The 22,106-nt window shown below is 34.9% G+C and overlaps 2 protein-coding genes across 2 annotated transcripts in view; one reads left to right on the top strand and one right to left on the bottom strand.

Moving 5' to 3' along the window:
• Positions 1 to 21,652, top strand: part of LOC118734214 (DEAD-box helicase Dbp80) — a 410,640-nt gene extending 388,988 nt beyond the window's left edge. Inside the window, exon 11 of the mRNA XM_036463935.1 lies at positions 21,489 to 21,652. Within this exon, the coding sequence (XP_036319828.1) occupies positions 21,489 to 21,628 (140 nt within the window). The 3' untranslated portion in view covers positions 21,629 to 21,652. The remainder of the gene's footprint in view (positions 1 to 21,488) is intronic.
• Positions 5,519 to 6,728, bottom strand: LOC118734217 (transcription factor Adf-1-like). The gene is made up of 3 exons (XM_036463939.1): positions 6,217 to 6,728; positions 6,012 to 6,148; positions 5,519 to 5,953 (listed from the first exon to the last, which is right to left on the bottom strand). Exons 2-3 carry the CDS (start codon positions 6,145 to 6,147, stop codon positions 5,784 to 5,786), a joined length of 306 nt encoding a protein of 101 aa, XP_036319832.1. The 5' UTR covers position 6,148; positions 6,217 to 6,728; the 3' UTR covers positions 5,519 to 5,783.
• Positions 21,653 to 22,106: the final 454 nt, after the last annotated feature.

The following is a 22,106-nucleotide window of genomic DNA, read 5'->3' as shown; positions in this document are numbered from 1 at the left end:
CTAATTAGTTGCACGCATCTGTATATGGTTTTTGTTAGACAGGGAGCTGAACTTTAATAAAAAAAATTAATAAACCTTAAAAAAGCAAAAGAATAGTGTACAAAACTGGTAAAAATGTCGCGGGCGGTATGTGTATATTTTCATAAAAATTTATAAGCTGCGCCATGTGAAAATATTAAAATTTGTAAAACGCAAACTTGTTTTACAAACTTCTACCATGCATTTCAATACCTTGCTTGATACATATGTACATGTCCCATTTAGTAAAAATATTGTTATAACATTCATAAAATATTTTTATTAAAAATAAAGCAAAGTAAAAAATTAACATGCAAATTCATTAAATTCCCAAAGTCTCTTGTTTATAATTATATTATAAACATAATATATATTTACTCATACAGCTGCGGTCAATAAGAGAGTAGCAAAATTAAATATTATGATGGGCTACAAACCTGCATACTCTAAAATTTTCTTGATTAAATATTTTTGAACTATGTGCAAGCTTTGAAACTTTTATTTATGTATAGTTTCTGTTTTAGATTGAAATATATTTTAAATAAAAATGACTAAAATAAGTAAACATAATTTTGATACTTTCTTCACCGCAACTGTATGTACATATGTATATTAGGGCGGGTCAATTTTTTTTTCGACATCGTTCCTATCAGATTCGGATTCTACATGAAATTCTAAGAAAAAAAGCCCTTTAGACCATAGCTCTAAAATCAATTTCGAGCCTGCGCAATTTTAAAAGAAAATATCTTTAATTAATACTAAGTCCATAATCAGATTAATATTTACTAAAGTGTTAGGAATGTTTTTTTTTGTAATAAAGAGTTGAGCTCCGGAGTTTTGTGATATGAAAAATTCATTTCTGATATCTATTTTTTATTTAAAGAACCGCAAGGTGGCGCTTCAAAGCAAATCTACTATATATTTGTGGAAGTATGTATGTATGTATGTGCCAGGTTGCAGCCTAAACGGATGGACAGAATCGAATAAAATTTGGCCAAAATATTGCCATGACTCCTGGATCTATAATAGGGTAAAAAATTGAAACTCGGCAAGGGGGGGAGGGGATGAGGGATACCTCCCATAGTGAAAATTTTTAGTCAGCTCTAACTTCGGAATTATAGCACATGAACTCGAAATTTGAAATGCACAGTTACCTATGGTAGGTGCTTATGGAAAGATATATGCATATAAATGAGTTTGTAAAAAGGGGCGTGGCACATCTCATAGGTTTGGAATCTTTTATCAGCTATAACAGCAGGCAGTATTAGTGATCTCAAATAAATTATAGATGATATGAAGTTCACCGGGTCATCTTCTATTCTTTAATATATACTACTTAAGTTAATATACGGATTAATATTTACTAAAGTGTTACGAACGTTATTTTTTTAATACAATAAGAAAAGAGTAACTATAATTTAAAGGAGTGGCACACAATGGCAAGAGTCGTCGCATGTGTGTATTCTTTCATATACATATATATGGGTCGTTCTTACCGTTATATATTTTTCATCCACTCGCTTATTCCTTACCGAAAATTTTAAATAAAAATTTAACAAGTTTTAACCACTGATACAGTACAGGTAGCAGTTTAAAATGGGTAACAGGGTAAACTTAATAAAGAAAATATTTTCTCTGGTTAAATTAATAAGCCTGCCCGGATAACACAAAATCCTAAGCTTAATAAACATTTAGTGTTATAAAAGTTTTATAAAGCTCTACTTGTAATTAGGAAAAATGCCAAAAAAAAATTATAAAATTGATTGATTGATTGATAAAAAGAGAGAGGGAGTTATGGCTATGACAATAGAAAGTAGAAAAAAGATACCTCGTGTTGAAAGCAAAAAGGGATCTAAAACCAAAAAAAAAAATATAAATACATTGTTAATCATAAAAAAATTCAAAAATAATTTTGATATATTGTAAAATTTTATTTTTTTTTTGGTTTTTTAAAGCTAAAGTTTTATTTACTTACAGTAACGGACAAAAGTATTGGCACAGTGAATTTTTCGCAATATAGGCCAAGTATTTTTTAGAAAAATTCCAAGTATGCAGTTTAATAATCCATTAATTTTAGTAAAAAAAAATTAAAAACTTTTAAAGTAAAAAAATTAAAAACTTTGCATATATGTAATGCGAAAATTTGCTGTGCCAAAACTTTTGTTCGACACTGTACATATAAAAAAATACATACAGTAACTTCTCCCGTTACAATAGTAAAAATATGTAATTTGCTTTGTAGTGCAATCTTGCGGTTCTTTAAATAGATATCAGAAATAAATTTTTCGTATCAATAAACTGTGCTTCGGAGTTTGTGCTTTGTGGTTTGTATTAAAAAAAAAAACATCCGTAACACTTTATTAAATATTAATCTGCATATTTTATCAATTCGTCGGAATATTTTTTTTATGTATGTTACCGCATAACTTTGGACTACGTTATCCGTTTTCTATAATTCTTTTTTAAAGGAGAGGTGGTTCCTCAGAGGTAGTCTCCTACTAATTGAGTGTAGATCCGATAATTTGGCCACGAAGAAAATAACGGTACTCTTAAACGTATATGAGAATTTAAGTCGGTTTTGTTTTTTTGTTTAAAATTTACTCCAGTGTAAACAGCTTCTATAAAAGAGTCGTAGGCCATATTTTTTTTGTTAGTTCAATTGTGGGACATTTGTATGAACTGCTTCGGCTAATACTTCGGCTTTTGTTCTCTTTTTATATCGAGGCTAAGTGCATTGTTCTACGGGGTGATATCATTGCCAAACATGATAGTACTTTGTTTGCCATCAATAAAGCCTCACGGAGTTACAGTATTCCACATTGATGCGAGCCTGAAAAGCTTTGAATAATATTTGCGAGTATGGCTTTTAGTTTTTACCGCTCAGGTAGGTGGCAGGCCTATAGAAAATATTTCTTAGTCAATAATTTTTCAAATACTTTTCGTTTGACACCTATATTATAATACATACTTTATCTTCTTAACTTAATTGAATTAAATTTTCGAAATTGGTGGCAACTCGACTCAAAAATATTTTCAGTAGTAAGCCTTCTTAAACCTTTTTAATTTGATACCCATATTGCAATATTTAATTTATCTTATCAATTTCATTTATTTTAAATTTTGAAACAGGTGGCAACCCCCCTCAGAAATATTTTCGCCTGTAAGCCTTCATAACCGCTTTCTTTTTACACCCATATTGCAATATCTAATTTATGTCATTAATTTACTTATACTGAAATTTTTAAACAGGTGGCAACTCTCTACTTTTTTCTGGTTTTAATCATCCGGATATTATAAAAAACAAACCAAAAAAATAAAAATATTCAAATCGGTCACGCCGTTTTCGAGTCTTAGCGAGGCTAACGGACAGCAATTCATTTTTATATATAAGATATCTTCTTTTAAAAATGCGCAGGCTCGAAATTGACTTTAGAGCTATGGTCTGGAGGAATTTTTTTCTTAGAATTTTATGAAGAATCCGAATATGCTAGGAACAATGTCGAAAAATATCGATCCATACAAATTGACCCGCCCTAATGTATATACATATACATATCGTCGTTTAAACTGCAAAACCGCGTATCAACAAAATGCAAAACTGCGTATGTGAAGTTGTAGTTTTCTAGAGCGTAAAAACACTCATATTTCAAAATGGTTATCTTTTTTATAAAGCAATCGCATTTCTGGCTAGTATATTTCAAGACGAATAGATAAGGATTGAGCCATGAGCTTGTGTGAGCAAATCCAATTTTCGGCAGCCAATGTCAGTTACGCAGTTTTGTACTTTAAACGACGATATATATGATATGACAACATGACTAGTTGTGATAACTTGAGAATCACCCAATTGTTGTATAAAAACAAAAGTACTTAAATCGAAAAAATGAGATCTGCCAAGCAGGTACTATCATCACGTGAACACAAAAAATATATGTAATTATATATATAGTATATATATCATACACCCCTGGTTATAATAAAAGGTACGCAATGTTTTGACCATTTTTGACTACTTTTATTTTGTTTATTAAATGCTTTTTTTTTATAAAAATCTAGCTCATTATAAAGAAAACACTACATAAATCCAGATTTCAAAGTTTGTAGAAAAATTTAAGAGTTCAATAAATTTTTACAACAATCCGTGCATTGAGAATTTTTAGAAAAATTCCAAGTAGTTTATAGCCCATTAAGTTTTTGCATAATAAAGCGTAAGACTGAAGGTGCTATAAACTACTTGCCTAGAATTTTTCTAAAAATGCCCAATGAATGGATTGTTGTGGAAATTTGTTGAACTCTTAAAGTTTTCTACAAACTTTGAAATCCGGATTTGTGTAGTGTTTTCTTTATAATGAGCTAGATTTTTATAAAAAAGCATGTAATAAACAAAATGAAAATTGTAAAAACTGGTCAAAATATCGTATATCTATTATTATGACGAAGGGTGTACATACGTACAAGAACAATCCAGTTTTTAATATGCATACAGTCACTTACACATGTAATATACAAAACAATATTAAATCATTTGTATAATTGTTAGCCTATAGGTTGTGTACAAAGGTTTGACAAGCAACATAAGTCATTTATAATATTGTCAATATACCATTATTTGTTATCTATATTTCAAAATGATACTTATTAAACCTTTGTACACAACCTATAGGCTAACAATGTTACAAATCGTCGCTCGAATAAAGAAACAGTGTAAATGCCACATACACTATTATTCGATAATTGCACCATTGTATAGACAATCCTTTAATCTATTAGATAAATCTTTAGTTTTCTTAAATATCTCTTTGGCTCACTAATTTATTCCCGAAAAACTAAATTGTATCTGTATGGTTTGTAATGGTTTATAAAAACTTCCAATTCCTTTTTCTCAAAACTATACTTTTCATGTTACACTATTTCATTATTCCAGCGACGAAATGATTTAATATTGTTTTCTATTTAAAGATGCCTTCACACGGGTTGATTTTTGTCGACTGGAAAATCGGCTAGCCAAAATATTTACATTTTACAGTGGAATTGCCATTTACCCGGGTCTTTTTCGGATGAACGACAAAAAACCGACCCGTGTAAAGGCAGCTTAACATGCAATGATGTAATAGATAATTATTTTAAATGTATAGCTTTTGAAACCTAAAACAAACATTCTAATGCACTTCAATTTCAATATTTGGATTATGTTTGAATTAAACTAAACTTATATAGGTATCTAATATAAAGTATACACAAGCATCAAGATGAGTCGTGACCTGCAAAGAAAAAGATATAAATGAATCTACATACATAAAAAATGCAAGAATAATAAGGTATGTGATACATAGAGATTGAGCTTACTTTCCTATTCTTCGGGCTCCAATTTAAGGGTCATTATGGCATTTGTCACAACTTGTATGGCCTTTGCTTGTTTCGCCGGGCTCATTTCGCTGACAGTGGACACAATCATTTGCCCAAATGCACGAAGGGTGTCACTACATTTTTGCCCAGCGCGCTCTTTCCATAGATCCTTGTACATTTTACATACCTCGCGAAACTCTCCATCTGCATCATTTTCTTGTCGTTTTCTTTTCTTCTGAGAAGTTGTCGGCGACTCCTCGAAGTCAAGAGAATCTGTCAGCACAGACGACTCCGACACCGAAAGCGACATCGGGAAATTTGGCGAAGGGGGGTATTCTACATACTCGTCCAAAATATTTGTTGTGCACCAAGTTCTATAAATTAAATTAATCGTAAACACTTAGTACATATATTACATTTTAAAATACTTGCGGTCTTGGCTTGACAAACTCCTTCAAGAAGCTCATATTTTCAAATAGTGGCCAGTTGTCCATCAGGGCCGCCGCACTTCCCGATGGTGCATCCGATTTCTTCAGCTCCCGGGAATATCTCTCGCGCAATGTCTGCCAGCGCCTAGTACATTGTTCCTCTATGATTATAACATAGTATTTTAGTTAAAATATGCACATAAAAACAATTTTACCAACCTGTTGCTCCCAACTCTCGTGCGATGCCTGTCCACGCCGCCCTCTTCCTCTCGGGCAATCTATAAGAAATACAAGATTTCTTGTAAATGGCTTCATTTGCCCGCACTAAATCCACCAGCCTCTCGTCGTCAATCATTCTGAAATTAAAAAAAGAAGAACAATTCAATTAAAATTTAGTATTTTTCACAAATAATTTCATACTTACATTTGCCCGCTTCTTTTGCCGCTTTCCAAATGTCAAATCTCTGCGTAAATGACAAATGTCAGTGTACAAGGAGAGTGGCAGCTCTCTTTGCGAATGTCACATAGCGAAAAATCAAAATTCTCCAGACTTCGCTGTCATGTTCTGTCGTGCGCTGCGTCGTATAATCGCTTGTATGCAAAGCTTATTAAACTGATTCGATATGTGATAGTACTCATGTTGTGCGCTGCAGCACAATGTAAGTATAACCAGCGCTTAAGGCCAACACAAAGCGCGTGCGTCGGTCGCCAGCTGTTGCAAATAAATAAAATTATATGAAATGTTTTTTCCTTTTAATCAAATGAGGGCAAGAAATATAATTTTTCATGCAATTATTGATATGAAGTATTAATTTATCTTTCGTTAATATGTTAATTTAGTGGCCAAAGTAGTATCTGCCAAGCTGCGTTCTATCAAACCAACGCTAACTACACAGTCAAAGCGAAAGTTCTATATGGACCAGCCTTAATTATCAAATACTGTTTAACACCCCAAATAGTAGTTTGTATTATACTACATACACACATATGTATGGGGACTAAACCAGGATTATTAATTTGAAAATGTTAATGTCCTACTCATTTATGAAATAAAAGACAAAAAATGATTTTTATAAATATTATATTCTCATTTATACATATGAAACATAGTTACTTAGCCGAATTACTTAGTTTCTAATTTATTTAATTGTTTAAATGTGCACATATTATAAGTTTAGTCTATATATGATACTTTGTCTAGAATATCATTATTTAATTTAACTATTAATAAATTGTTTAAAGTTTCTTTCGAGAGTCGTGTTCGCAATTTCGTTAAAATTGTGCCTAGAGCACTAAATGCCCTTTCAATTGAAACTTGTGTTGAAGGAACAGCGAGTACGACTTGTACTAACTGTCCAATGTCGTTATCATTTATAGAACGAGCTTTCCAATATTCAAGGATATCAGCTTCAAATGGGACCCTTTGCGTATTAGCAAGATTTTCTAATTTTTGCTTTAAATTTATTTGTAATGTGACTGCTGCGTTACTGCTTAGTAATCTGTCAAGTTGGTTATTCAATCTGAAAAAAGGTCTGCTCTGGCTTGTTGTTGGTGCTTCAATTTCACCCGCTTCATCGTTGTTGAGTGGATTTCCAGCTAATTCTTGAATAGCTTCGAATGTATTAAGAAGGTGTTCCTGAAAATAATGAATAAAATGCAAAGTATGTAGCTAATATTGTCCTTCGCATATACATACATATGTACATAGGCATAGTAATATTAATATGAATCTTAAATATACATGTTTTTAGGGCACTTACCACTGCTTTGTATTTTTGAGTTTGGTTCAAATATGGCGAATGTAAAAAATTGAACCTAGGGTCGACATAAATCGCTGATAAAAATGCTTCATTTTGCAAAAGCACGGCTTTCCTCTGTTTTACCGTTCTTAGTAAAGTCGAAGCGTAATCGTATTGGCTTGAAATTAGTTCCTGTAGTTCCAGTTCGCAAGTTAACCAGTCTCTATAAAAATCCCCAATAACATACTGTTCTGCTTGCAATTTAGTAGTACAATCCACAAGTGGTTTGAATGTCTGTAAAAATGCGTTGACAAAGCCCCAGTCAACATCTGGCATATTTGTGTAATTTTCCTCAATATAGCTCTTTACGTTAAGTAAGGAATTAAGCATCATATATGTTGAGTTCCAACGTGTTGCATTATCCAATATCGGCACGTTGCTCGTACCGCGGAGAATGCATCTGAGAGATTTAACGGCTTTTCTACAGCTTTCAATGTTAGTTTGCATTGTTTTAATGACATCGTATGCTGCTAACTGGAGGGTGTGTGCTGCACATCTAACCACAGCCATAGTTGATTTGAGGGTATTGTGCACTTCATCATACCCATCATCATCTACGTCATTGGAATCGGAGTCATCATTTGGATTGTTCTGAGGGAAGAAAATTTTTTATCAGTATTAATTATATGTATATTAAATCTTTTTAATGATTCCTAAACTCTAAATTTCTAAGGACTTCTAAACATGTCTTACCTGAACTTGACCTTGGGACATTTGAAGCAACTTCGATGTTTTTATTACATTGGCTCCATTATCAGTGGTGCTGGAATAAATCTGGCGAATTTCGATTTTAAATTGGTCCAAGCAATTAAGGATTTCTTGCTTTAAGTTTTCTCCGGTGTGTCTGCTTCTTAATTCCACCATTCCCAAAGTATGAATAATTATTTTATCTCCATCGATGTATTGCGCATTAATGCCTAATATATGGCGATTTTGTCTTGTCGCCACATCCATTTTAAGGCAAATAAGCCTCTTTTTTAAATTTTCAGCTATAATACTTTTTGTTTGTCCTGCCGCAAACCCAATTTTGTCCACAATATTTTTAGAATTTATTTTAAGGTCGAACATTTTTTCGTAAGGGTGTATGAGTTTCTTAAAGTACTTTTCGTCGTCAAAGATACGAAATGGGATACTTTTCACTGTTACCATCCCTACACATGCATTCAAAAATTCATTTTTGTCGATGTTTATTTCTGCGACTTTTTTTGCCCCTCTACTCGAGCGGGAATTTGTATTCTCGCTGACAGCAACTCCTTTATGCATAGTTGCATAATGCCTTTTAATATTATAAACACTTTTTCCTTTTAGTGATTTTTTGCACAGTAAACAGATTGAAATATTTGTATCCGCGTTAAAATTTACTAGGTTTTCCATTTTTAAATATACACTTGTTTCGTCGACGAATTATTAGTAAAGACTTATAAATGTTACCCCAAACCACACTCTCTTATATATGTACTTACCATTACGTTACTTCGTTTGCCTGCCTGAGTAAATTGTTTGCCTTTGATGTCTCGTTTTTTCCCCTTTGTCCACTCAGCTTTTACCTACTTCACATCGCCCCCGTTTGGTTTACCCGCTTTATATGCTCGCTCGTTTGCGTTTCCCGGATTTTCCCTATTCTCCGCCCATGGATGCTACCTAGTATGTATGCAGACATAGGCACCAAAGTGGAAAAATATGAAGCTTTTTGTAATAAAGAAAACATTGCTCAACAAGTTAACTAAATAAACTAATATCTGCAACCGTGAACGAAAAAATTACACAATATCTATGACTGCTTAGTACAATTGTAACGGCTTCGTATATTTCCGCGACCGCGTAGGACAATAGGAGCAGGGATCGGAAACTCGGCCTTTCCGACCTCGCCCAACAGTTCGTCTATAGCGTGGAGCGGAAACTAGGACTTTCCGCCTGCCTCACTTACAAAGTAACGACTACGGGAACATGGATCGGAAGCTCGGCCTTTCCGACCATGATCAACGGCCTGTAAACAGGGCGGAGCGGAAACTAGGTCTTTCCGCCCGCCGCACACAAAAGTAGACTGGAGACAAGGCCTCGCCAGCTACCCAAATTGCTATTGAATATCATTGTTATCTTTACAAGTTAATATTTATAATTATTTCACTCTGTAATGTATCACACATACTTAAATATTCTAAATCTTTTTATCTCAACTGTCTGTAAGAAAACATTTTTCTGTAGACTAAATAAATAAATAAATAAATAAATAAATAAATAAATAAATAAATTCTACTTGAAATGTTTCCAAAATTATTAAAAAAACACAATTATGATATTTTTCGAGTGAGAATGATATATTTATGCTATAAAACTACACACCAAGCATTGCTCTACATATAAATGTGATTAAAAAGTTTAAAACTTTGTTGAAATTTTCAAATTTTTTTACAAAGTATGAAACTTGCTTGGACTTGTATGGTCTGTCTCTCATGTACACTTAGGTCTTTTTTATGCGGTAGATGCGTTCTTCAGAAAGCCGCATAAAAAAGTTATTTAATTTCATACAAGAACAGGAGATGCGTTCCAGCATTTTCAAAACCCGTATAAATTCAGATACTTCAAAAAAAAAAAAAACAATTTATTTGTTCACTTCTGTATTTTAACCGAAACAAAAAATATCATAAAAAATACATGAATTATGTAAGAAAAATTGATTGCAAAAAAGTAATAAAAACTCTCAAAGAAGCAAAATCGATACAGCGAAAAAAATGTTTGAAAAACCTCATAAATTCAAATCCGCATAAAAAAGAACCACATAAAAAGAGACCTAAGTGTTTAAGTTGAAATTTTATAAGCTATTGAAAATTAAAAAAACTATACCTACATATACTACGTTAATACGTAAGCTATTTGCAAATAAAAATAATTTGCAAATACCTAACTCACTGTTTATTCGATGGTGAAAAATTCTTTTTTAATATTGCCTGATTATAAAAAGGCAATAATATGACAATCGAAAAAGAAAATAAAGTTAAAAATGGCAACGTCTTGATTATAAAAAGGCAATAAGATGACAATCGAAAAAGAAAATAAACCTAAGAATGGCGGCGTCTTGCGCTTATTTGCAAATAGTAGCACTAATCAATACTTATTTGCGTGATTTAGTTATTTGCAAATAAAAAGTTAACTCAGCGTTTATACGGCAAATTTTACCATTTTGCAAATTGTTATTTGCGAATAATACGTGCGTATAAGTACATAGTAATATATATGTATGCACATATGAGCCTACCTAGTAGATAAAACTGGCAAAAATAGCACGCATCTATTCTTCTGTGCATGAAAATATATACATAAATAAATACATACATATGTGTATATATGTATGTATATACATATCTACATGTGTGCATACAATCGTTTGCTCTAAATTCTTAGTTGATGCAATTTTTATCCCATACATTTTTGCTGACCAAACAACCCGTTTGCCTGTCTAATCTGCTTGCCTCATTTGCCTCGCTCGTTTACTCGCCTCGCTCGTCTGCTGCTGCAAATGAGTGCCTCGCTCGCAACGCCCCTCTCGCGAGGGCAGACCTAATGAGGTCCTCGTTTGCTTGCCGCTCTACTCTTGCGCCGCCCTCGTTTGCTTACTCGCTCGCTGGCTATTCGTCGCGTGCGCTCGTACCTAACGAGTGCTCATTTGCAAACAGCCTCGCGTGTTCCTCGTGAGTTGCGCTAACTCAGAGCAAACTAACGAGCGAGCGAGGGGCCAAAATGAGGCAAATCCGAACCCTGTCAGATATTATAGTGACATAATCAGTACAGTTGGGATCAAAAATCAGTACAAAGTCATAAAAATCAGCTCATTTTTAAGCGTATTTTTTATTATTAACAATATAACAACCAAATAAGAGCGCATTAATTTAACAAAAAATAACTAATAGACTTTTAAATACATATAGTATTATCAATATAAAAATTCATTACTTTAAAACAAATCAAAGGTATTACGTATGTATGTAAAGCTGTGCTCAGGAAAATAGTAGTAAAATGTATTGACAGGTTTTGAAATTTTTTTTTATTTCCTTACTTAATTAAAAATTTTTATAAAAATATAGTTAATTCTATAACAAAAGACATGTGAGTTGAGGTCTCAAACTTTCTAGAAAATTTATAAAAATTGAGAAAAAAAAAATTGTAGCCCATTCAGTTTCAGTGGAAGCCGAGCTCGAGTCAGAATCTGTTTGCATATTTTAAGCTACAAATTTAAAACTTATTTAGTTGGTGTGGTTATTAAATACAACATTCACATTAAAATGTTGACTAAAAGGTATATTAGCGAATTATTGGTAAACGAATTTTCGAGTAGGAATGAAATTTAATAGTGTTAAATGTGTATGTGCAAGTAAAATTACAGGTGGTAGAAGATCAAAAATCAAAGTAAAGCTATATATATCATATTCAAGAGTCGGTAGTTTGCACCTTTTCCAAATTTTTAGAACTTACATTGCACCGAAGCAGTAGTCGTCTTAAGTTGGAAATACTGACAGCCGATTTCTCAGTGGATGTTTAATTATAATCAAAAGATTATCTCTTATTGTCATCTTCTTAGTGTACTTAATATATGATTAACTCACCACCACCTTTCATAAGATTTATTAATGGCGAAACCAGCTTTTCCTGCAAATCCTGTAAAACCTGTAAATCGCGATTGCAAATCGGGTTGGGTTAAATCCAAACAGTTTGTTATTTTGCGAAATCCTAGGAAACGAAACAATTGCAAGCTGACACGTTTTTAATAATGGTTTAAATTTAATTAATGCTTTCAATCTGCATCTGAGTTGTCAAAAACCATTGTTTTGAACATGTAAACCTCAAGTAAATGTCAATTACACCAATTTACGAAAGTATTTATTAAATGTAAAAATCAGTACAAACTCAAAAAATCAGTAGATTTTGCGTACTGATTTCGGGCTCTTAAAAATCAGTACAATAGAAAAAAATCAGTACAATAGAAAAAAATCAGTACATGTACTGATTAAATCAGCGCATCTGGCCACCCTAGTCAGTGCTCTACGCTGTTCTCGACATAGAGGGAGCGTTTGACAACACGTCACACTCTAGAGTGCGCAGGGAACTCGAGAGGATAAATATGCAGCCAGCGATCTGCTATTGGGTGGATGCGCTCCTGCGTACAAGGATTGCTGAAACCGAGGTAGGGGGCAGCGTGGTACAACTTCAAACAACAAAGGGCTACCCGCAGGATGGGGTCTTATCCCCCCTTCTGTGGAGCTTAATGGTGGATGAACTCCTTCAACTTCTCTCCGACAATAGTATTCGTTGCCAAGGCTATGTGGATGACACTGTGATCATTGCTAGGGGAAAGTTTGAGAGCACCCTCTGTGACATCATTCAAAGAGGCTTGAGACTAACGAAGGGATGGTGCGACAAGTTAGGGCTTATCATGAATCCTTCCAAAACCGCCATCATTCCTTTTACTATTAAAAGAGCCCTTCCGGGCATGAAGGACATAACCTTGGAGGGGGTCGTGGTCAGCATCGCCAGCGGACTGAAGTATCTGGGACTAATCCTATACACCAAACTTGTATGGACGAAACATGTGCGATGGAAAGACCACGTGGAGAAGGACTTGGCTTAACTTGGCATTTCCTATTGGCGTACAGTTGGCGCAGAAAAGAAACGACTGGCGTACTTTGTTGAACTCGGCCAAAATTGCTTAGGTGGTTACAGCGCCAAATAAAAAGAAGATTGTGGCTTATTAAATTATTATTTTTTTAATCTTGTCAAGCAAAAAAGTCTAAGCGGTAGAAATAGCTGATATAACTTCTTCCGCTTAGACTTTGTTGCTTTTTCAATTTTTCCTAATAAACATAATCATGGTACAAAGCTCAAAACATTATTAACAAAAAAATACTAAACTATTTTGTGCTCCGTGGAGTAGAACCAGCAATCTGACAAATGCTGACGGGAACTAATAATAAAAAAAATGCCTAATAATAATTAGATTTTATTTGAGTTTTTTGCTCATTTTTGCTAATTTTTCCAAAATTTAACATTTTAATCGAAGTACACGTAGAAATCTATGTATCGTTCTTACATAAAATAAAGCAAATTCGGGATATTTTCACCACGTTAATCTCGAAAACGGAGTGGTAAAAATTTTTTTAATGGAGGTATTATCTTTAGGCCTGATAATTTCTACAGAAAATGGGGTGTCAAATGAAGGCGCTTGGTCTCTAGATGTCCAATAATGTATTATTTTTTTTAGTAGGGCTGCCACCATTTTAAAAATTATAATAACCTCGCAGTTAGTTGGACTAAAAATGAGGTACAAAGTGGAAGTATACGGTCCCCGGATTTGCAATAAGCTTTTGATTTTTTAGTGGGGTTGCCACCTTTTTAAAAATTACTGCCTTACAAATACATATGCATTTTTTGTTAATGACATCAGTTTTGCACAGTTCATTCAAATTCAAAAAAATTAGGTGTTAAGGGCTTGGCCTTTAGATGTGCAAGTATGTGTTTGAAAAGTCGAAATGAAAGATAGTTGTGGACGAACTCCTACAGCTACTCACTGACGGTCCGGGCGTCCGGTGCCAAGGGTATGCGGACGACATAGTGATTATCGCTAGAGGGAAGTACGCTAGTACTCTCTGTGACATCGTCCAAAGAGGTCTTAACCTTGCAAAAAGGTGGTGCGCAGATGTAGGCTTAAATATCAATCCCTCTAAGACAGCTATAGTCCCCTTCACCAAGAAACGAAATCTTCAGGGGATGAGGAACCTAACCTTGGACGGGGTCGCAATCAATGTCGCCACAGCGGTTAAGTATCTGGGGCTAACCCTGGACTCCAAGCTTCTGTGGAAGGCCCATGTTGATGCGGTCACCTCCAAGGCCACGAGAGCGATGATGGTGTGCAAACGTCTGGCGGGCAAATCCTGGGGGTGCACTCCGAGGATCCTCAGGTGGATGTACACCATGATAGTGAGACCTATAGTGACTTACGGTGCGGTGGCTTGGCATTCCAGGACTACTTTAGCAACGGTGAGGCAGACACTCTCTAAGCTTCAACGTCTGGCATGTGTTTGCATTACGGGAGCAATGGCACATACAGGCGAGCACAATACAGTGCTACACTTACGGCTCCAAAACACTTGCGGGGATTGAAGCAGGCGTGTACGGCCCCAGGCTGAAGCTTTCGGTGCCCCTGGGAACCTTCCCAAGCATCTTTCAAGCGGAGGTCTATGCCATCAGTATGTGCGCAGAGAGGCAGACACTCTCTAAGCTTCAACGTCTGGCATGTGTTTGCATTACGGGAGCAATGGCACATACAGGCGAGCACAATACAGTGGTACACTTACGGCTCCAAAACACCTGCGGGGATTGGAGCAGGCGTGTACGGCCCCAGGCTGAAGCTTTCGGTGCCCCTGGAAACCTTCCCAAGCATCTTTCAAGCGGAGGTCTATGCCATCAGTATGTGCGCAGAGATCAACATGAGTAGGAACTATAGGAATGAAAGGATACTTATACTAAGTGATAGTCAGTCGGCACTTATCTCTCAGCATTCGAGATCAAGTCCTCCTTGGTTTTGGAGTGTATCGAGAGGCTTAATGCTCTGGCGGAGGTTAATGATATCCAACTAATGTGGGTACCTGGGCACATGGGGGTTGCAGGAAATGAGGAGGCTGATCACCTGGCCAGATTAGCCGCTTCCTCGACCCCGATAGGACCTGAGCCCTTTCTGGCAGTGGGACCCAGTACAGAAAGGATATGCTCAGAAGGGACAATTGCAAACTGAGGGAATTCTACGCAAAAATATTGTGGATAGCGTAGCTTGATTAATTTCCATTTAGTTCTACAACTCAATCTTATAACAAATAAGATGATTAAAAAAAATTCTTTGTATATATTTCTTTAGCATTGGCGTGACACCATGGGTCAACGTCAGGCGAAAAGCTTACTAGGAGGTTACAATCTGACAAGATACAGGCTACTCATGAATTTTCCAAAGGACAAATTGAGGGTTATTACAGGATTTTTGACTGGCCACTGTAGGCTAAGAGGGCACATGTACAAACTAGGTATCTGGTCCAGCGACCTGTGTCGCTTCTGCGATGCCGCCAGGGAAACTCCCCTGCACCTTCTTGCAGAGTGTGAGGCCGTTGCGCGCAGGAGGTATAGGAGCATAGGGCACGCCTGGCCAAGAGAGGAGCACATACACTCACTGTCCCCGGGGTCTATTATGAAGTTTTTAGACACTCTGGGGCTGGATGAGGAGTTGTGATGAGCTAGGGGCACAATAGACCCACCGGTCGCAGTGCCTTACCCAACCAACTATCTATCTATCTATGTGTTTGAAAAGTCGAAATGAAAGATTGCTGAGAAATCTTTAGTTTGAATATTTAAACTATTTTGGAGGTGTGTGAAGGAGATTGGTATCAATCGAAATGCGTTTGAAAGGCTTTATTCAGAACTATATTTAGCAGGGTTGCCACAAATTCCGAAAGCATTGGATTAATAATGGCAATTAATTGTAAGAAGTTAACCGATTAACCGGTCGTTTCGATTAAAATCGAAAATTAACAAAAACCATTTACATAAAAACTGACTGTTTTATGTAAGGATACATTTCTTGTTAAATTGTGGAAACAATCAAGAAAACTAAAAACCAAGGGAAACATAAATGAAAAGATGTAAAGTAGTATGCCATCCGTTATGCACTCCATGTCAAAATTATAAGCGCACCACAACAATTGTTTTTTGTTATTTAAGTTTAGTTATTTTTTACATATAGGTTATCTTTAGCAAAAACTGTATAGATATATCAAACTTTGTGCAGTATGTATTTAAAAAATTCAACCAAACTAAAAATTTCGAGCTTTTTAATTAGATTTCTTAGAAAAATTTGCAGTTTTGTAGCCCATTAAATTTTTGTGTATAGTATAAAGTGCAAGATTGAAGTATCTGGCACTTACCGTTGATTTTTGTCAATTATAGCTTTCGTGAGCATGAAATGGTGTTATAACTTTGGTCCGATGTTTGTAAGTACCAAAATAAGAAGAGATAGACCCATTAAAATGTATAATTATGTGATCAGATCGTCGAACTGAGTCGATTTAGCCATGTCCGTCTGTTTGTATACAATCTAGTCTCTCAGTTTTCGAGATATCCGTATGAAATTTGGTAAGTGGGTGTATTTTTATAATGTATTAAACATTTGTCGGAACCGGAAAAATCTGACCACTATAACATATAAATGTTCAGATATGAGATTTTTCGTATAACTCCTCCATTTATGCAGCTAGGAACATGAAATTTCTCACTATGTCCATCCGTTATGAACATAATACACACAGTGAAAATGACAAAGATCGGGTCACTATAACCTATAGTCACTATAACCATTTATGCAGCTATGAACATGAAATTTCGCACTGTTTTCACTCATTATCAACAGAATACTTACAGTGAAACTGACAAAGATCGGGTCACTATAAACCAGACCTAGGCAGCAGCTTCTGCACGGCGGGCGTCGTTGCGTCGTATTCGCGTATACATACACGCTCTGCTTGGGAAGGCAGCGAAAGCGTCATTCATACGCACACTATAAAAATGTTCTGCCGAAGCTGCCCACCTCTGGTATAACCTTGCAGGGAAAGCTACTAGTTGTGAACTAGAATTCTACCGGTTTGCGTTTCAGCCGAACTAGTTCACGTTCTGTCCTTTTTCAATGTTAGCGACTGGTATTTTTAACATTGCGATGTCCTACGAGATGTCAATTGTCAGGCTATGCATCAGCATCTACTAGTACAAATACTAGTAGCATCATACCAGTTGATGAGATAGTCTGCCAATTCATGCCCCGTGAAAAGCATAATGGCCGACAGAGCAGAGCACTCGCATGGCTAGCCTGAGGTCCCAGGTTCAAATCCTGGCGTAGGGAAAATTTTTTTATTTTTTTATTTTTTATTTTTTTTTATTTTTTATAATTTTATTTTTTTTGTTTACACTGTTTATTGTAATTTTTAAATTTAATAAAAAAAATATTTTTGTTTAATTTCTTTGTTTTTATATTTCTTCTTAAATGTTGTTTTGCAATGCAATTTGATTTTCAAATTTGTTATTTATTTATAAATTGTATAAATTATTTTTACTTACATTTATTTAACTTTAAAAATCTTAACCACCTCCAAGCGGCCTCGAACCTGCGATTTCAAAACCAGAACCAGTAGTCTTCACGTGACGCCACAGCCGACATTTGTAAGAAAAGCAATTAATTGCGTTTTATTTTTGGCTTTGGCAATTCAAAGGCAGATGTCGCTGATCGCCTAAGTTCTTCGAAATTGTCGAACTGGTAGGCACTTACTAGTTAATGAACCAGTATTTTTTCTAACTGGTTTGGCTTTTCACTGCAGGGAAACTATTGCCTCCATACAACTGATTATTCATATATGTACCTATATATGGGGTTTTACTTCAAAACTCCTTTATATGGACACCTAAAACCGATAAATTTCTTGAGCTATTTTCTAAATTACCATACAAAGTCTATTGAGAAAATCGTCAAATCGTCGTGCTGTATAATCTATATGTCCTATATCACTGATTGTTCAAATTATAGATGGGCGCGTGGGTGATTTTGGCTCACGTTCACGCACGCTCACGATGGCTATTTTTTTAATCACGCAGGTTCACGCACGCTTTCTCACGAAAAGTTTTTTCAAATCGAAACTTTTTTTTATATAAATAACATTCCATATAAATAGGCTTTTATCACACAAGGAATGTTACAAAAGCTTCGCCAAACGCATGGCAAGAGATGAACGCACTATTAATTTTTTTTAGAAATTTCAGATATATAGTGCTTATCATAACTTTACGACACTCATACTTTGAAAAGATTTTAATTAGATTTTTTAGAAATATTTGGAGTAAGTTGAAAGTAGCACCGACTTACTGTTGATTTTTCGGATTTTTTTTTGTTGATGGCATTGCTCATTTTCTCCATATAAAAAAAAAAACGACGAACGTACTTTGTATGGAAGAAAATGAGTGACATCGTAAGCAAAAAAAAATTGCCAAAAAATCAACGGTAAGTCGGAGCTTCTTTAAACTTCCACTGTATTATATAAAAATTTAATGGAATACAAACCTGCATACTCAAAATATTTATAAGAAAATATAATTAAAAAGCCTGAAATTTGTATAGACGAGGTTTTCACCGAACAGTCGTGTACCTCCGTCTTCCTTCTAGATCTCTGCCTGAAGCAGAAAAAACTCTTTCACTAGTTGATGAGCTAGCTGGTATGTCTAAAATTTGCCTTTGAAAAGCTTCTATGAAGTGGCAAATCTTAAGCTTTCTTACCAAATGTTAAAGCTTCGTCACAACTTTCTTTTATTCTTTAAATAAATCTGGATTTCCGCGTTAATGTCTTAATTTTTAATTAAAAATTCACATATTTATGTATGTAAAAGTTACGTGACTGACGGGAAACAAAAATGTCAGTCACGCACGATCACGGAAATTACGGGAAATTGATCAAACCCGCTCACGCTCACGCGTGAAAAAGCGTGACATGACGAGTCACGTAGAAAATCACGAGTTTTGCCCATCTCTAGTTCAAATACAAGTTTGTGCGATATAACTCCTTTATTTTGTCGAATGACTGCCTGAAATGCGAAAAGCGCAATTTCAAATGTGCTTGTCACATCTGCAGGGTGTCAGTATTCCGAATTTGCGGAAGCAATTTTCCTATCGCATCGTATTATAGAGTAACCGCCAGAACGTCAAATTTGAATTGATGCACTCAATATAGATATTCTCGCATTGGTGATTCAATAAGGGAGGACTTACGCACTAAGATAGGACCTCATCATAGTTATTTAATTAGAACATCCATACAGTTGAATGCTAATCCCATGGTATGGGCCTGCAAGAGTTCAAGAGGTATGGTAAACTGTCTTTTATTGACGAATTTGGTAGAAATGAAAATTATATGGACATTTTAAAATGAATCTACTCAGTCCGCTTCAATCCGGTTTTAGAGCTGGTCATTCTTACTCGACTGCCGTCGCCAAAGTACTGGACGATATCCGTCAATAGTTTGATCAAGGTCACTTAACACTTCTATGTCTATTATTTTTCCAAAGCGTTTGACTCTGTCAACCACAGTCCTCTGTGTTAAAAATTAGCTACCTATTTTGGATTTGGTGAAAATGCAGTAAAGCTTCTAAACAGTTATATCTGTAACAGAAAGCAGAAAGTTAAAATCGACAACATATTCTCTGAATTGCCGCTCACATGCTCTGGAGTACCTCACGGCTCTGTGCTAGGTCCTCTCCTCTTCAGTATTTTTATCAACGATATTTTCAACACAAGCTCACACGTTCGCCTCCACGCCTACGCCGATGACGTTCAACTCTATATATCTAACCATATCAGTATGGTCCAAGATACAACACTTAGGCTTAATGAGGACTTGCGCGCAGTTCTTGAGTAAACCTTCTCAGCCTCAATGCTCTAAAATCTTAAGTACTCCCAATTTGCAAAGATAGAATCCAAATTTATGATATCCCTCACCTTTATATTGGTTCTACAAAGCTTGAATTAGTCAGCAAAGTGAGAAACTTGGGTTTTATTATTAATTCTAAGATGACTTGTGAGGACCAAGTCAATGAAGTTGTGAGTAAAATCTACTACACCTTTCGTTGCCTGAGAGTATCCTTGCTTTTCATATCTTCAGATACGAAAAAGAAGCTGGTTTTAATCACAATTGTTCCCCTTATTACTTACTTCGAAGTAGTGTACAGCAAACTGGACTTTCATTCCCTGCGCAAACTCGATGCTGCATTCAACCATGCCACTAGGTATGTATGCATATGGCTTCAAGAAATTTGACCAAATATCTAGCTTTAGAAACTCAATACTTGGCTGTGACCTAACAAAATATAAAAGCTCGTAATTGCATTTTTATGTTTAAATTGCTTGTTTATAAAAAGCAGGAATATCTATATGAAAGGCTTAAGTTTTCCAAAAGCTCACGCTCCTTTAATTTGATATTTCTGAAATTTAATTACTTAAGCACTTCAAGGCTTTTGTTTTTTGTTAATGGTGTTAGACTTTCGAACTCCGTTCCATGCCTCTAAAGAACTCACTGCGTGAAAGTAATTTCAAAAAATTCATATTTGAATATTTTTCCGATTAAGTCGCATAATATAATAAGGTGGTCATAAATTTTCTATTTGGCTTTTCTAAGTTTGTATTAATATATGCATACATACTTGTTTTTATATAATTGTAATTTTTATTTTATTTTAATACATATTTTTGTACTCAGTTATTTGTATTGCACAGTAAAAGATTAATTCTTAATGCGCTAATTTAAAGAAACAAATAAATGAAATGAAATAAAAATGAAATTTACTTCCCTCGAGGAGTTCCCTAGAAAATTATTTCATTTTTATTGATCTTCATCGTTCTTCCAAATATACGGAATTGGCTTAGTCAAAGAGACGAAGAGGGTTTAGATTGCCTGACCTCAGATCTCGATCCCATTGAATCTTTATGACCAAACATCAATTCTAAATTTAGTTACTGTATGGCTAAATGTGGTCGTTTTCATTTGTTTATTTTTGAGTGTTTTATCTAAAAATTACTGAAACTTTTTTTTGCCACGAAATTGTAATAGCTGTTGTACTTTTCCGTTAAAGCAGTATGAAAAATATAGCTAACATAATTTCTCACATTGAAAAACATGCATCAGAATAATAGGCAACCAAAGATTTCAAGAATGTATTGACTAACAGTGTATCCAGAAAAACTATAACCAAATTATGTAGCTGTGACCAAGAGAAATATACTTATTTAGTTGACTATGTAAAACAAAACAATAATGGGAAATTTTATTTACAGGTAAAAATGGCATTGCGATCAATCTCGTGGATGGAGAGAAAGCCATGAGCATTTGCAAGTACATTGAAAATCACTTTAAGAAAACTATTCAGCTGCTTGACACAGGGAACTCAGATGAAATTGAAAAAATTGGATATTAAAAAATATCGCTATTTACATACATATGATTTGGTTTTTTTATATATATGCGTATTTTAATTGAACATTTCACAGTTTAATAATATTGATCAGGGTTGTTGCAAATAATCAATGCGGAGCTTTTGCGAATACGAGTATTGTGCAAGTGCACTGATAAAGCGTCTACCTGGCAAACAAAATGACAAATTGTAGCCGATATTTTTTGCCTTTGGAGATGCTACGTTAAAACTGTCCCCCTACGTCCCCTTCTTTTGCAATTTAAAGTCAGAGAGTAAGATTCTTTAATAGGTATTTCCAGCGAAAATTTTCAACGTCTAGCTATAAAGAGAATCGACTATTTGCCCGTTAAAAGATAGCCTTTAATTAGGTAAGAATTATGTAACTGTCGAACATTCGGTCCTATTATGTTTGTCGACGTCGACGTCGATGTCATTTTTTGGTTAAAAAATAGCTTTCATCGTCCAACCCCGTTTTCGCTTA

The sequence above is a fragment of the Rhagoletis pomonella genome, unplaced genomic scaffold (genome assembly GCF_013731165.1).
Source record: "Rhagoletis pomonella isolate Grant_MI unplaced genomic scaffold, Rhpom_1.0 Rhpom_scaffold_00002, whole genome shotgun sequence".
Taxonomy (NCBI): domain Eukaryota; kingdom Metazoa; phylum Arthropoda; class Insecta; order Diptera; family Tephritidae; genus Rhagoletis; species Rhagoletis pomonella.
The sequence above is the reverse complement of the archived record's forward strand: the minus strand, read 5'-3'. Positions and strand labels throughout refer to the sequence as shown.